Genomic DNA, 14,139 nt, shown 5'->3' with positions numbered 1-14,139 from the left:
GCCAATGAAGTCTAAATTAAAGTTGTAGATCTTGTTTTTACCTACGCGTGGAAAAAAAGAACGTCGAAAACGGAGCTTGTATGCGAAAGTTACGAGGTTTAGAAGTCGACATGGTGCTGCTGTAAAAGGGGTGTCGTGGCTGAATATGGGCCAAGGCTTTCTCCCCAAGAAAAACCATCAGGTGATGACACGTGGCACCGACTCAGCGAGTCTGTGAACCAACTCGGCGAGTCCGTCAAGATTTCACTCTATAAATAGAGGTGTCGGGTTCCCTCATTTTCTCACCCCTCAACCCTCTTATTTCTCTCTCTAAACTCTCTCTCTCTCTCTAAGCTCCCTAACCCCCTAAAAGCCTAGGTAAACCCCCTAGCACCCGAAGGAAGTTCCGAGCCTCCCAGAGTCCCGAGAAAAGGGCCTTTCGGCTCGGGAACGCTGCTCCAGCAAAGCCCGGTTTTCGAGAAAACCCGCTGTAAGTGAGCTATGCCTACCCTATCTTTAGTATAACTTATGTTTCAATATAGTAATGTTATTAGGACCTTATAAGGAGTATTTGGGCTATTAGTATGGGTTATATAAGTATTGTTTAACGCTTATATAATAGTAATAATAGCTAGACTATTAATTAGTCTCGTCAAATGTTAGACTAAACTCTAGTGGTAATGATACTAGGTTTCGTCAAGGGATACTTGTTTCAAGAGTAACGAAGTGTTGTCCGAGTGCCGACTCACCACCTAACCAGGTGAGTGCATGGTGCCTTTCATCTTACACATAGATATGAAATATTTTATATAAACTACGTGCTATGTGTTCATATTATCTGTATACTTGTTATATATGATGGATGAACGATTTTATACAAGTTTTAAATGATTTAAACTGTATACGTATTTTATATCTACAAATATGTTGGGTATAACATGGGTAGATGAATTATGAGAGATAAAAGATGATATGAATGATCATTGGCAGCTATGGACTTAGTGCCTATTGAATAAATGCTGGTAGCTATGGACTTAGTACCTGATAGATAAACGTTGGTAGCTATGGACTTAGTACCTAGACACTGGTAGCTATGGATTTAGTACCCGATGAATGAACTTTAGTAGCTATGGAATTAGTGCTTTACGAATGAACATTGACAGCTATGGACTTAGTGCCAGTCCTATAACCCTGGAAGCGAAGGACTTCAGAATGAACGAATGCAGGATAGATGACTCTTAGGGTAGACTCTTAAGAGTAAGGAAGATAATGGGGATGGGTAATTGGGTTGATTGTTTGATTGTGTAAACATAATAATTATGTTATTGTGGGTTGAAAACCCTATGTACTCACCAGGTTTCCCAACCTGACCCACTCAGTTTATTTATATCACAGGTGTTGATATGAAGTCACATTACACTGAGAGATTAAGGAGATATAGATCACTAGTGATAATGAATGTAAGTTCTGTTTATGCTTATGTTTCTGTATTGACGATGACATCCTAAATGTTTTAAAATGAATAAAAATACTTTTCCTCGGAAATTCTTTGATAACGTATTTATCATGTTTTACTGGGAACAAATTTCGCAACATTTTTATTAAAAGAAATACTTTGATTTTTATAAAGCATAAACAAAATTGGTATTTTCTGGTCGTGAAAATGAGGATGTCACAACAGCCACTGCCCCCTATCGACTACCACCGGGAAATCACCACTTCTCTCTCCACCCTCTTTCTTACAGATGACCAACACAATCACCAGATCTGTTAAAACCACCAGCTCCACCACCGATATCCCTTTTTACATCCGGAAATCATATTTATCTGAATCTATCGACCTGTTTAGTTGTTTGTATACTGACGAATATTGGTTCATGCGGAGAAGAAGAATCCATCTCATATATCCTCTTTCTCAGCTCCAACAAGCACCACACCAGCTCCACCACCGACATCCCCTTTCACTTCTGACAACCACCACCTGTAGTGTAGATCTACGAACGAGAGGTGATGGTGACACATCGGTAAGTGGAAATGACAACTCCATCTCTGGCAACCCACACAACCTCAAAGTCATAGCTGATAACTAGATCTCAAAACCCTAATCCCGATAAATTGATCTTCGTCTCTCTTGCCATTTTGCCCTGTATCGCATCAACATACACATAGGCGTGTGTGTTTTGTGTTTCTTTGTTTTGGCTGGTGTTTGTACATAAAGGTGGCGGTAGTGAATGAGGTGGTGGTTTGTGGTTATTTTTTGAGAAACAGATGGTTCCAGGGGCAGATTTAGGGAGGGGGGGGGGGGTCACCGGTGCTAACTTTTTCGGCCGCAGCGAAAATATTTTTGAAATATATATATATATATATATATATATATATATATATATATATATATATATATATATATATACTATCGTGCAACTCCTAACTTTCCCGTGCACCCCTACTGTGAAATCTTGTGTCCGCCACTGGGTGGTTCTGATGCGTGTATGGGCTTGATTTGATGAGTAAGGTAGTGTTTAGGTAAATTAAGAGAGAATAACAACCACAAATGATATGTGAATGGAAAGAAATGTAACCATTGTTAATCATATGGCCATTGTTAATCCTTTAAATTATTTCAAGAATAATTTACTAGGTCCTAATCTTGTTCATGGGAGTGTACGAAAGTGGTTTTTGATCCACAAATGGAAGACACGGTTAGGATTTCATTTGGCGAGTTCTTTTAGCTATTTGAAGAACATGTGTATGTGGAGAAGAGACCAACTTGGGGTAAAGAAAATGTCACATTCTGCAATAAAAATATGTTTTCAAGACCTATTGTCATGGAAGGTTTGTATGGGAGAACAACAAAATTTGGTTCTTACTGAATTAAGGACAATTCCTTTCGAAGAAGGAGGGAATGATACATGTGTGGAAGTGACAAATTTTGAAAATGATAATGGTTACAATGTGGATTTGGGAGGAGACCATGGAATGCATGCTACCTTTAATGTGGGAGATCTTTCACCTTATCTTGATGATGATGGACTTGATGAATTGAGGTCAATTCCTTTCAAAGGGGGAAGGGATGATCCATGCATGGATTATGAAAGCCCAAAAGGTGATGGATTAGTGATTACTAGTGGGCTAGAAGGTGGCTTGGGCTCAATGGTTGGGTTGTGCATGGTAGCCCACAAATTGAATTAGGGTTGCATGAAGGCTAGGGCAACATTTTTAAGGCTTCATAAGTGTTAAAAACGTTACTTTTTACTTCATAAAGCCTCCTAGCCGTTTTTATCACTCTTTGGTGGATTAGGGTTACACTTTAATGCTTCTGATGGCTCATTAATGCTTCTTATGGCTCCTTAATGAAGCATAAACGTTTTTTCTTCATCCTCAAGTGTCTTGGACGTTTTTTTTGTGTTATTTCAAGAGTTTCCTTAATTTTCATTTACTAGTTTTAATGAATAATTGGTTGGTTGGATTGTAACCACCATGTTTAATAAAGGCTTCATATAAAACCAAGTTTATGCATGGAAAAAGATATAGACGAATTTTTTTAAGAAAAAAACCTTTGTTCAATTAGAATTATTGTTATAATTCACAAATTATCTTGTTAGGACGTGTTCTTGACTTGATACGAACTCAATCCAATAGGTCTTGGATTGTTTTCACTGGTATACAACTTAATAGGTCTTGAGTTGTTACTAATCTATCCATTTCTTTCCATTCACATATCATTTGTGGTTGTTATTCTCTCTTAATTTACCTAAACACTACCTTACTCATCAAATCAAGCCCATACACGCATCAGGTTCATTGGCGGCTTAAAGACCATTAAGAAGAAGAACGAGGGAAGAAGGGGTCATCAACGATGTTTTTGAGAAAAAGAGGTGGTGGTCAACGATGGTAGGCGGTGGTGATAATTTTGCTTTAGGTTTCTCTGCCAAAGATTTTAGAGGGAAAGAGGGTTTAAAATGGAAGGGGTTAGAATAAAATGTGTGAGATGAGGTTTTTTTCATTTTATTTTGTATATTATAAATAATTGTAAGAAAAATAAAAAAATAATAGAAAAAACAATGGAGAATTTCATATATATCCTTGTTAAACGTCTAAATATTATATTTGCTCAAGTTAAACTTTAAATATCATATTTGCCCTTCTTAATCTATTTAAATATCGGATTTGCCCAAACCTATTTTTTTATTAGTTTTTAATATTTAATAATCCTTTTTTATATTTTACAATCTTTAAAGTTGAAAAAATGGACGGTTTTGCCCTTTACTCCTAAAATGCAGGAAATCTTCACAGTCTATGTTTTGCCCTTCTTCCCCACGATCTTCGTTGTTCAGTCTCGTCGTCTTCCCTTTTTGTCTCTTACCACATTCCTTATTTGCCTCCATAATTACAGTCATATCAGTTTCCCCATGGAGTAGTACTTTTCTTATGTTTGATTCTGTTACCAAAAAGAAGGGCAAATAAGGAATAACATAATGACCAAAATAAGAAATGCGGGGAGAGGCAAAAGAGAAGACAACAAGTCTGAACATGCAAAAGGGAAAACAACGAGTCTGAACAGTAACGTTCCTGGGAGAATAAGAAAAAAACATAAAACTGTGAAGATTTCCTACGTTTTAGGAGTTAAGGGCACAATCATCCATTTTGTTTTTATTTTCAATTTTGATGATTTTAAAATACAAAAAGTTATTATTAATTATTAAAAACTATTAAAAAAATAGATTTTAGCAAATCTGATATTTTAAAAGGTTAACAAGGACAAATATAATATTTACAATTTAGTTAAGATAAATACGATATTTAAATATTTAGTAATAAAAAAAAAAAAAAAAAAAAAAAGGTCATTTTATTTTATGTCTACCCTGTAATAAATTATGCAAACAAACTTAAGCAAACAAAATAATAATAATAATAACGTATGCAAAAGAGTAACAACTCGAATATCTTCCCCTCACTGTATGAAAAGTGAAAACCTCCTCCGTTACTCCGCCACATTCAAACCCTATACAACCTGTGCAGTGTGCACAGATTCTATCCAGTACATACAACCCTCGCTCTCCAAACAACTTCATGACATCGATTGTTGACGATGCAGAGTAATCAGAATATTTTCTTCAAACAGCATCAATTCGATTACCAGTTCTACCCATCCTCGCATTCACTGTTTCGATACAAAGCGATCTTCACATCATCATGTATTTCAACAGAATTCAATTCTGTTGAATTCTCAACCAAACACGCCACAAAAAGAATTTTAGTTTTGTGCTCTCAACTCACCCAAAATCACCACCAATGTCGGACCTGAGATCCGGCGGCCGTAAGCTCTCCTTCGACGTTCTAACGACCTCCGACTCCTTTTTCGATGATGAAACTTTCTTACTCAGATCCATTTCCGCTCCTCCTATTCACCAAGGGGAGGGCGTTGCTATCACCAAGTCTAATCGAAGGAAACGCAAACACAAGGGCTCAAAAAAGAAGAAGAAAAAGGATGGCGATGAACTTGATTTGAATAACGATGGTAGTTCTAATGGTTTTCTTATTAATAGTAATTGCCATAGTGGTGAAACGATGACGACGGTGGTGTACGAGGAAGCTTTTTTGCCGGCGGAGGAGAAAAGTGTTTACCCAGTGACCAGTTCGGTTAGGGAAACACCTGAGTTGAGGCAAAGGAGTAGTGTTTGCGGTGTTGGTGTTGGTACTTCCGGGGAGGAGGCAATGTCAATGTATCGGATTGAGGAGAATGTCAAGGAGGTAGATGATAGTAGTAGGACTGGTAGTCTCTCCGGCAAGGAATTCGATACTGAATTAATGATGAAACAAACGGCTGAGATGAACGTGAATGGGCATCATCTAGGTAGGAAACTGGAAAAGGATCAATCATTGGATTGGAAACGACTAATGGCAGACAAAGATCCAAATCGTAAGCTTCTTTGCAATCTCTCCCCCTTTTTAATGATCTTGAGTTATTTTGTTGATCATTTATATATTTGATATTTCTTGATATTCACGGCCTAAAGGAGCACACCTCACATTAGTGAAGTGAAAATCTATATAATGGATATATCCCTAGAACTTATGAAATGGTGGAGCTCGAGTATCAGCAGAATACATGACCTGCTGGTGTTTTTTTATTTAGTCCAGTACACAGAATTTGTTACATAGGAACGTATTGTTTTGTCTTCCGTGGAGTTAGAAATCACCTTAAAAATCACAGATGATGTAGGCCTTATAAGTTAGGATTTAGAACTACTATGCAAAAGGGAACCAGCAGTTTTGACATGATTAGGAAATGGATGAAGTTGCTCAAAAAGTTTCTTCAGCCTTTGAATGGTGTACCAAGTATATGATAAAATAATGGATACATGAAGGAAGAGGTAGCCGGATGAACCAAGAGTGTAATTTGCTGCATGGGAGCTCTGTACTAGTTTTATTATAATATTGAGTAGTTTCTGCTAGTTCACTGGAGGGATCATCAACATTAATTTCTGTAGAGTTGTTATCGGAGTCTGCAACATGTTTGTTCATTTTCCACTTATAAGCTTTTCATAAAGTTTGACCTGCTTGTTTGACATTCTAGGATTTTGTTTTGTTAATGATATGTAAACTCAACAGGATTTTTGTTTTTGAATTATCACTATTGTGAAGATGTATATGTTTTGTGCCACTTGAATTGTAAAATGTAGTTTCAAGAATACCAAACAATGGTACCTTTGCTTTCTACATCTCACAAACTGTTTTGCTGCATTTATGTCAGACAAGTTTTTGTTGGAGAGGTCGCCAGTTAAATACTTGTTGGAAGAAATGCATGGTGGAAATTCGTTACGGATGACAACAACCCTTGCCAATGAGAAGGATCGGGAAAGAGTATATGACACTATTTTTCGCATGCCTTGGCGTTGTGAGTTGGTAATACAGCTTGTTTTTTTTTTTTTTTTTTTTTTTTTTTATCATTTTAATCCCCATATGAATATTATATATATATATATATATATATATATATATATATATATATATATATATATATGATTATGATGTCAAGCATTGATCTATGTGATCATTTCTTTATTCCGTATATGCATCTTTTAATCGGACTCTGCTAACTTGTTCCCTAAACCACCAACTATCACCCATGTCGGCTGTGGGGCCGGTTGGTGGGAGTGGCCCTCTGTCTAGATTTCTTTTAGTGGGCCCTCACTGCAACTGCAATTGCAATTGTGGAGATAGGGAACTAGAGGAGTTTAAAACTCTAATGGATCGTTTTGCTTCTAATTTCCATCAAGACAGCTGCTTCTACCCATGAGGATCACCAAAATAGTATTTCCCATAGCATCTTACAGCTTATATATGTATGTATATATATATATCTAGATATATATATATATATATATGTATATATATATATATATATATATATATATCTAGATATTGTATGTCAACACATGTGCATACAAATGTGAACGCGTGTAGATGAATCTGCCAGGATAGCTTCTTTCTCTGTGATCCTCTGTTACTGTTATATCACATATGGTTAGCATGCAGCTGATGTTGATCTCGCTACACATTCCTCCTGCAAATGCAATGACTTTATTTCTGGATTTGTGCATGCCATTTGGGATCATTGACATCTTAAATTGAGTTATAGTATTGCAAAATGTATGTTTAGAGTTATACCTAGAACTTAGTTTGTTTCTGAATTTTGTTAATGGACTTTTATTTCAGCTCATAGATGTAGGCTTCTTTGTGTGCTTGGATTCATTCCTGTCACTGTTAACGATCATGCCAATTAGGCTTCTCACAAGCTCTTGGAGGCTTTTGAAAACAAGGTATATTTACTTTACAAACTTGCAGATGCTAAATTTCTAGATAATTCAACTTTGGATATTTATATCTGCATTAAAACAGTCCTTATATGTCAATGTGATGCATTTTTTGACTTGGGCTTGGTTTGGTTTGGTTTTCAATGTTATTCATTGCATGCATGGTAAATAGTTTGATAATCTAGAAAACAACCAACATTTTATTGTTTTGACAGGCAGTTGAAGTCACTTTCAGCAGCGGATCTTTCTGACTTTGGATGTTTTCTTATGCTGGCTTCTGGAATTATTCTATTACAACAAACAGGTTTAGTAAGGGAATCTAGTCCTTAATCAATTGTTTCTGTTTTTAGGTTTGTTTGTGGTCCATTCCTAATTCTGTAGTGCATTGCTTTCTGTCTTGTGTAGATATCAGCCTGATCTATCACATGATTAGAGGTCAAGGAACGATCAAACTCTACGTGGTGTATAATGTATTGGAGGTGAGAAGAGAATATGATTAAAAACTTTTTCCAATGGTAACCAGGCGAAAAAAGAATTTCCTGGCTAGTATATGCTATTAGAATGTTACAAATTACTTTCACAAAAGAAAAGATGGGACCCAAGTTGAAGTTGGTTTTTGTTTATTTGAGGTCAATGTGAAATTATAAAGGTAGGAATGTGAAGAAAGGGTTATTTACGTAGGTATGGAATTATGCAGGTAGGAAATAGTGATGATCATTGTTTCTCTTAGATAGCAGTTTCAAGTGATAATCATTGTTTCTCATGAAACATTGAATGTTACATTGCTAGAAGCTGATTATTAGCTTAGTTTAGTACTTTAGTTGTTATTATTATTATCAGTAGTTTGTTTATAACCTAAATTTTGTGATTGCTGACAGATATTTGATAAATTATGCCAAAATTTTGGTGGAGATGTGTTGCAAACACTATTCAATACTGCTGATGGTTTTGCAAATTGCTCACCAGAAAACATGAGATATTGGCTTTGGAGATTCATCTCTGATGAAGCTTTAGCTGTGATGTCGTCAAATATCCTTTTTGGATTTATGAATTTTTTGTTAATAAAGATTAATAAGTAGTTGTTGCCTTAACGCATTCTGTACTCGTTCATTCTTTCATCCTATTAGCCCAGGCAATCACCCTGTCGACCTGTATAGTTGCACACAACAATGCGTTGTTTGCTTTGCTGGTCTCAAACAATTTTTCAGAGATAAAGAGCAATGTTTTTAAACGTTTCAACAAGGATAACATACAGAGTCTCGTATATTTTGGTAATTCCTTTTCCTTTCCCCCTCCGCTTGGCATATTGTTATTTCAAAGCTTATCGCTGTACTGTACTTTCTTACCTGTGCCTGTACTGGGAAATCTTATTTTTTATAGTCATGGATGATTTATATCCAAAACTATGGCAACATTTCAGGTCCTAATTTGGGGGAACTGTTTTTTTTTCTTAAAATATTCAATCTTTAAGCCTTTGTGGATAATTTGGTTGCAGATTCAGTGGAGAGGTTCCATATTGCATCCTTTCTCATTTTTGTCTTGGCTCAGAATATTTTGGAAGCTGAAGGTCCTTGGTTTGAGAATTTTCTTTATGTAAGTTCTTTTTCCCTTTAATTACATTCCTCATTTCTTTTTGGTCAAACGAGTTCCGCATCTTATCATGTTAACCAATGTTCAAAAACTTATAAAAACCCGTATCACAAATTTATTTAAGAATTAATTAACAAGATTGAGAAATAATGTTAATGGCAAGTTTCACCACCCAAATCCAATATTGTCTCTTAAAGTCCATTTTTTTTTTGATGTTGCAGAATGCCTTTGTGGTTTACATATGCGAATTAATGATTGATATAATCAAACATTGTTTCATTGCTAAATTCAATGAAGTAAAGCCCATTGTATATTCTGAATTTCTTGAAGACCTTTGCAAACAGGTACCTTCATTTACTTTTCATTCTTGTAGTTGTATTGTATTTACTGTTTAGACCTAGGGAATAATGATGGATGCTTTTAATTCTCAGGCTGTTATGAATGAACATAGTCTATAGATACTCTCTACTGTTTAATCAATCTGATATTCTAATTCTTTTCTTTTACATTATCATTATCATTATCCTAAATACTAATAATAATACATCACTTGTGCAACAGACTCTAAATATCCAGCCTGACAATCCAAAGAAAACCCTTACGTTTGTCCCTCTGGCACCGGCTTCTGTGGTAAGCCTGTTTTATATATATATATATATATATATATATATATATATATATATATATATATATATATATATATATTATAAGTTCTTTGAAATAAGTTGTTTAAAAGCAACCTTGTTTTTTTGTTCAAGTCATACATTTTTTTTTTTCTGTATCTGTTTGTTAGATGGGGATATGACAGAGATGATTTAGGGAGATAATATTCAAGGGATTACATGAGATTTCAATGCAATCATATTTTATATATATATATATATATATATATATATATATATATATATATATATATATATATATATATAATAGCATTGTACTTGGAAAATCTACCCAATTATTATTATTTTATATATATATATATATATATATATATATATATATATATAATAGCATTGTACTCGGAAAATCTACCCAATTATAACAATGCCATCGAAATACAAAACAATTTTCACACTATAGTTGAGTAGTTTTTACAAAGTATAATGTTCTAGTAATAATAAAAAATTGAAAGTATGTGCTTATATTTCTTGCATTTAATCCTTGTATCTATCTAATCACATGACAGTAAAAGTGAAAAGGAATGAAAGTAGTAGAGTGAGTATACAGTTAAATAAAAGTAGGATTGCTAGTTCTTGCCTTTAGTCCTTTTGAGTTGAAAAAGAAAAAGAAAAAAGAAATGATGTTTGTGTTTTTGTTTGAGTTTCAGGTGATACGAGTGCTGAGTCCAGTTTACGCAGCCCATATTCCATGTGGGCCGATGGTATGGAGAGTTGTGTGGATATTTATGTTGTCAGTGATGACGTTTGTGATGCTGACAAGCCTCAAACTCATCATAGGAATGGGTCTTCGTAAACATGCTACTTGGTATATTAAAAGGTGCCAAGGGAGGAAACTCCACTCCGATTAAATAATCTTTAATAATAATCATATATATATAGATGGGTACATATTTTTTTTTTCTAGAGGAAAAGTATAAATATTATCAACATCATCAGTTTTGGTTATTTAAGGCAAAGGAGTTGGTAGATTTTGTGAAATGTTTGGACCATCAACTATTTTGTTTAAAAAGACAACGTTACAGAAGTGAATAACACTAGGATTTCAAAATTCGGAACAAATCAAGTAACATACTGGCACTACAAATTGTCTTCTTTTGGATTATAGTATAAAAATACAGATAAGTTTACCCCTCAAGTTTGTTCTATGCTTTAACTATATGATGCAACCCATGTTTAGAAGTAAAAAAGAAACTCAATAGCGTATTGGCATTCATTTTTATTTAATTGTAAATTCAAATTTAGATATTCTCAACTGTAGTGAAATACATAACTCATGGATATTGTTCTAAAACCTAAATATTAGCAAAGCTCATTTTCGGGTAAACTACTAAGCATCATTCGATCAAACCCTCATCATTGAACTTTTTTTTAGGACTTTTAACTTAATTGGCTATTGAAGTTACAGAAAAATAACCAAATAGCCGTCTGTGTTTTAATCTTGCCTTCTGAGGAAACTAATATATATATATATATATATATATATATATATATATATATATATATATATATATATATATATATATAGCCCCATCTAAGCTTAGGTACTAAACCTCTAAAATATGATGTTTTATCATGCTAAATATACCTGGTTTGGTTTCACTTGGTAAATATATCATTCTCCATAACATTTCTTTCTTTCATTATCGTTTTATCATCTCTGTTTTCTTTCTTCAATTATCGTTTATTAATTCACCCAAGTGAACCCCTAAACCAAAACCCTAAACCCTAAATTTAAACCATAAACCCTAAACCTAAAATCTAAACCCTAAACCCTAAACCCCAATCCTAAACCCTAAACCCTAAGCCTAAACCCTAAACCTAAACCAAAACCTAAACCCTAAACCTAAACTCTAAACCTTAAACCCTAAACCTTACTGTGTCGATCTTGAATTTACATCTTGAAATATTAATCGTGAATCCATTAACCGTAATCTTTATATAGTAAAACAATTTATTTTCAAGATGTTTAGTACTTAAGCTTAGGTGACGTAACAACCCGAAGTTGTTCATCGCCAAAACCCGTTCTACCCGAAAAATTCGTCGTTATCAAATTCGTTCCGTTTTCACTTTGGGTTAGATTATTTAAACTTATATGTTAATTATAATTTAATGAGTGTCCAAACCCCTTTGGAATTCATGAAATTAACCCAAAAGTGTTTATTTCAAAAAGTTAGAAAAGTTCCCGCCGGGTTACGGTAACTTAATCGGGTGCGACCTAAAGCCTCGTTTAATGCCGGTACCGGGTAGAATTCCACCGTGTCCAAGTTTTAGAACCTATATAAACGTGTTTAAACATTCATTTGAAGCTTTTTTCTTCCTCTCTCTCTACTCTCTCTCTAACCTCTCTCCTAAATCCAAAGTTTAAGGGTCCAAAACTTAATTTTAAGGCCTCAAATCCCTAAGGTACCTTCCTAACCTTAATGTATAGCATATTTGGCTTCTAAATTCGGGATTTAATCATCATTTAAGGCCTTGAATGTGAGTTTACGGCCTTGGTTGAAGCTTAGGCCATAAACACATAGTTAAGGGGTTTTTAAGCCCTACAACCCTTCCAAACCACAATTGGACCTTAGATATGGCTATAGACTTCATGGAATGGACTTATAACATTTTAGACATGGATTTTGAGTGATTTGAAGGAGTTTACGGCCAAGGCACATGCTTGGGCCGTAAACTCATATATATATGTGGGGTTTTTATGACCTTAAACCCTTCCAAAACACTAATAAGGCTTAGATATGAATTTTAGAATATTGGTTTTAGCCTTGGAAACACTTTAAACATAATTTTTGGGGAATAAATAGGAGTTTACGGCCAAGGTTCATGCTTGGGCCGTAAACCCCTCAAAAATGGATAATAAACTCATTTTAACATGTCCAAATGTCTTTAAACTTAACCAATAGCCTTGTGGTAAATTCTAGAGCCATCTAAAAATAGTTTGGGGACCTTAAACACATTATTTGAAGGATAATTGAGAGTTTACGACCAAGACTTGTGCTTGGGCCGTAAACCCTTCATTTTGGGGTGTAAACTCCTCCAAAGGTGTTAGAAATGCCACTTTAACACCCCTAAAGCCTTAGAATAATTTTTAGAAGTGTTACAAACAAGTTTTTGGCTTTAAAACATAATGAATCCCTCTCTAGGAGAGTTTACGACCATGAGGGGGGTCTCATGGGCCGTAAACTCCAAAAACCCCTCAAAAGTCCCATAAAAATTCATGAAAGGCCTTGAAACAATTTTAGCAATCACATGTGATTTGTTTGGAATCCAAAAACACAAATTTTTCATAGGTTTATAGGAGTTTACGGCCATGAGTCCTATGCTAGGCTGTAAACTCCCTTAAATGTTTCTATTTGGTGTTTAAAAATTATTCCAAGCCCTTAAACCAAACCTAGAAATTATTCCCTAAGTGTTTGAAGCCATTTTACACCATAAACTACCCCACCATGAGTTTACGACCGTAAACTCATGGGGAGAGGGTCATTAGGGCCGTAAACTCCCTAAGGAGTGTTCTTTTGAAGTCCCAATTCAATATCCTAACTATATGTGTCCCCAAATGTCACCCGGGTCCCTCCAAACACTTGTATCGGGGTGTTTTCGCGACTAGAAGTAATTGTCCCTAACAAATAATCAATCTAAGTACTAATTAGATACAAATGTGTATCTTTACATTATACTTAGGAACCTCGTGCGTTTGCAAGCCCCCGACCAACGTTTAGCATCCGAAATCGTCACATTTCTCGTCCGGTGAGTTCATACCCCTACGCCCTTTTCCGTGTTTTTCAATGTTTTCAGGGGGGGAATACAAGCAAACTATAACTGTTTTCAAATCATAATATTGATATGTTTCAAATATATCTGACAAACTTATAAACTCTTTTACTCCTTATGTATTATGTTGAGCATAAGGAATGATTTATCAATTACAACTAAATGTATTTTAGTTAAGAAAATAACCAAACTAATCAAATTATTATGGGAATAGTTTGGGGTTCTTTATTGTTCATTTTATCATGTACTGATATCTATATAAAGTTATTAGATAAACTATGTCTGATTCAGTTTATCTC

The 14,139-nt window shown here is 34.7% G+C and overlaps 1 protein-coding gene across 1 annotated transcript; it reads left to right on the top strand.

The window, feature by feature from the left end:
* Positions 1–4,898: 4,898 nt before the first annotated feature.
* On the top strand, positions 4,899–11,047 carry POD1 (POLLEN DEFECTIVE IN GUIDANCE-like protein). The gene is made up of 11 exons (XM_078986092.1): positions 4,899–5,899; positions 6,734–6,885; positions 7,699–7,802; positions 8,012–8,100; positions 8,202–8,275; positions 8,675–8,825; positions 8,900–9,067; positions 9,292–9,389; positions 9,608–9,730; positions 9,948–10,016; positions 10,717–11,047. Exons 1-11 carry the CDS (start codon positions 5,272–5,274, stop codon positions 10,915–10,917), a joined length of 1,857 nt encoding a protein of 618 aa, XP_078842218.1. The 5' UTR covers positions 4,899–5,271; the 3' UTR covers positions 10,918–11,047.
* The last annotated feature ends 3,092 nt before the right edge of the window (positions 11,048–14,139 follow it).

The sequence above is a fragment of the Lactuca saligna genome, chromosome 3 (assembly GCF_052625555.1).
Source record: "Lactuca saligna cultivar CGN05327 chromosome 3, ASM5262555v1, whole genome shotgun sequence".
Taxonomy (NCBI): Eukaryota; Viridiplantae; Streptophyta; class Magnoliopsida; order Asterales; family Asteraceae; genus Lactuca; species Lactuca saligna.
This window is presented reverse-complemented; position numbering and strand designations above follow the sequence as displayed.

What these genes read in the sequence shown, in the direction of transcription:
- POD1 (XM_078986092.1), top strand. Translation starts at nt 5,272, where the DNA reads ATGTCGGACCTGAGATCCGGCGGCCGTAAGCTCTCCTTCGACGTTCTA. An exon ending in TGGAGGCTTTTGAAAACAAG is followed by an intron (nt 7,803 to 8,011) that starts GTATATTTACTT and finishes TTGTTTTGACAG; the next exon opens with GCAGTTGAAGTCACTTTCAG. An exon ending in CTCTGGCACCGGCTTCTGTG is followed by an intron (nt 10,017 to 10,716) that starts GTAAGCCTGTTT and finishes TTTGAGTTTCAG; the next exon opens with GTGATACGAGTGCTGAGTCC.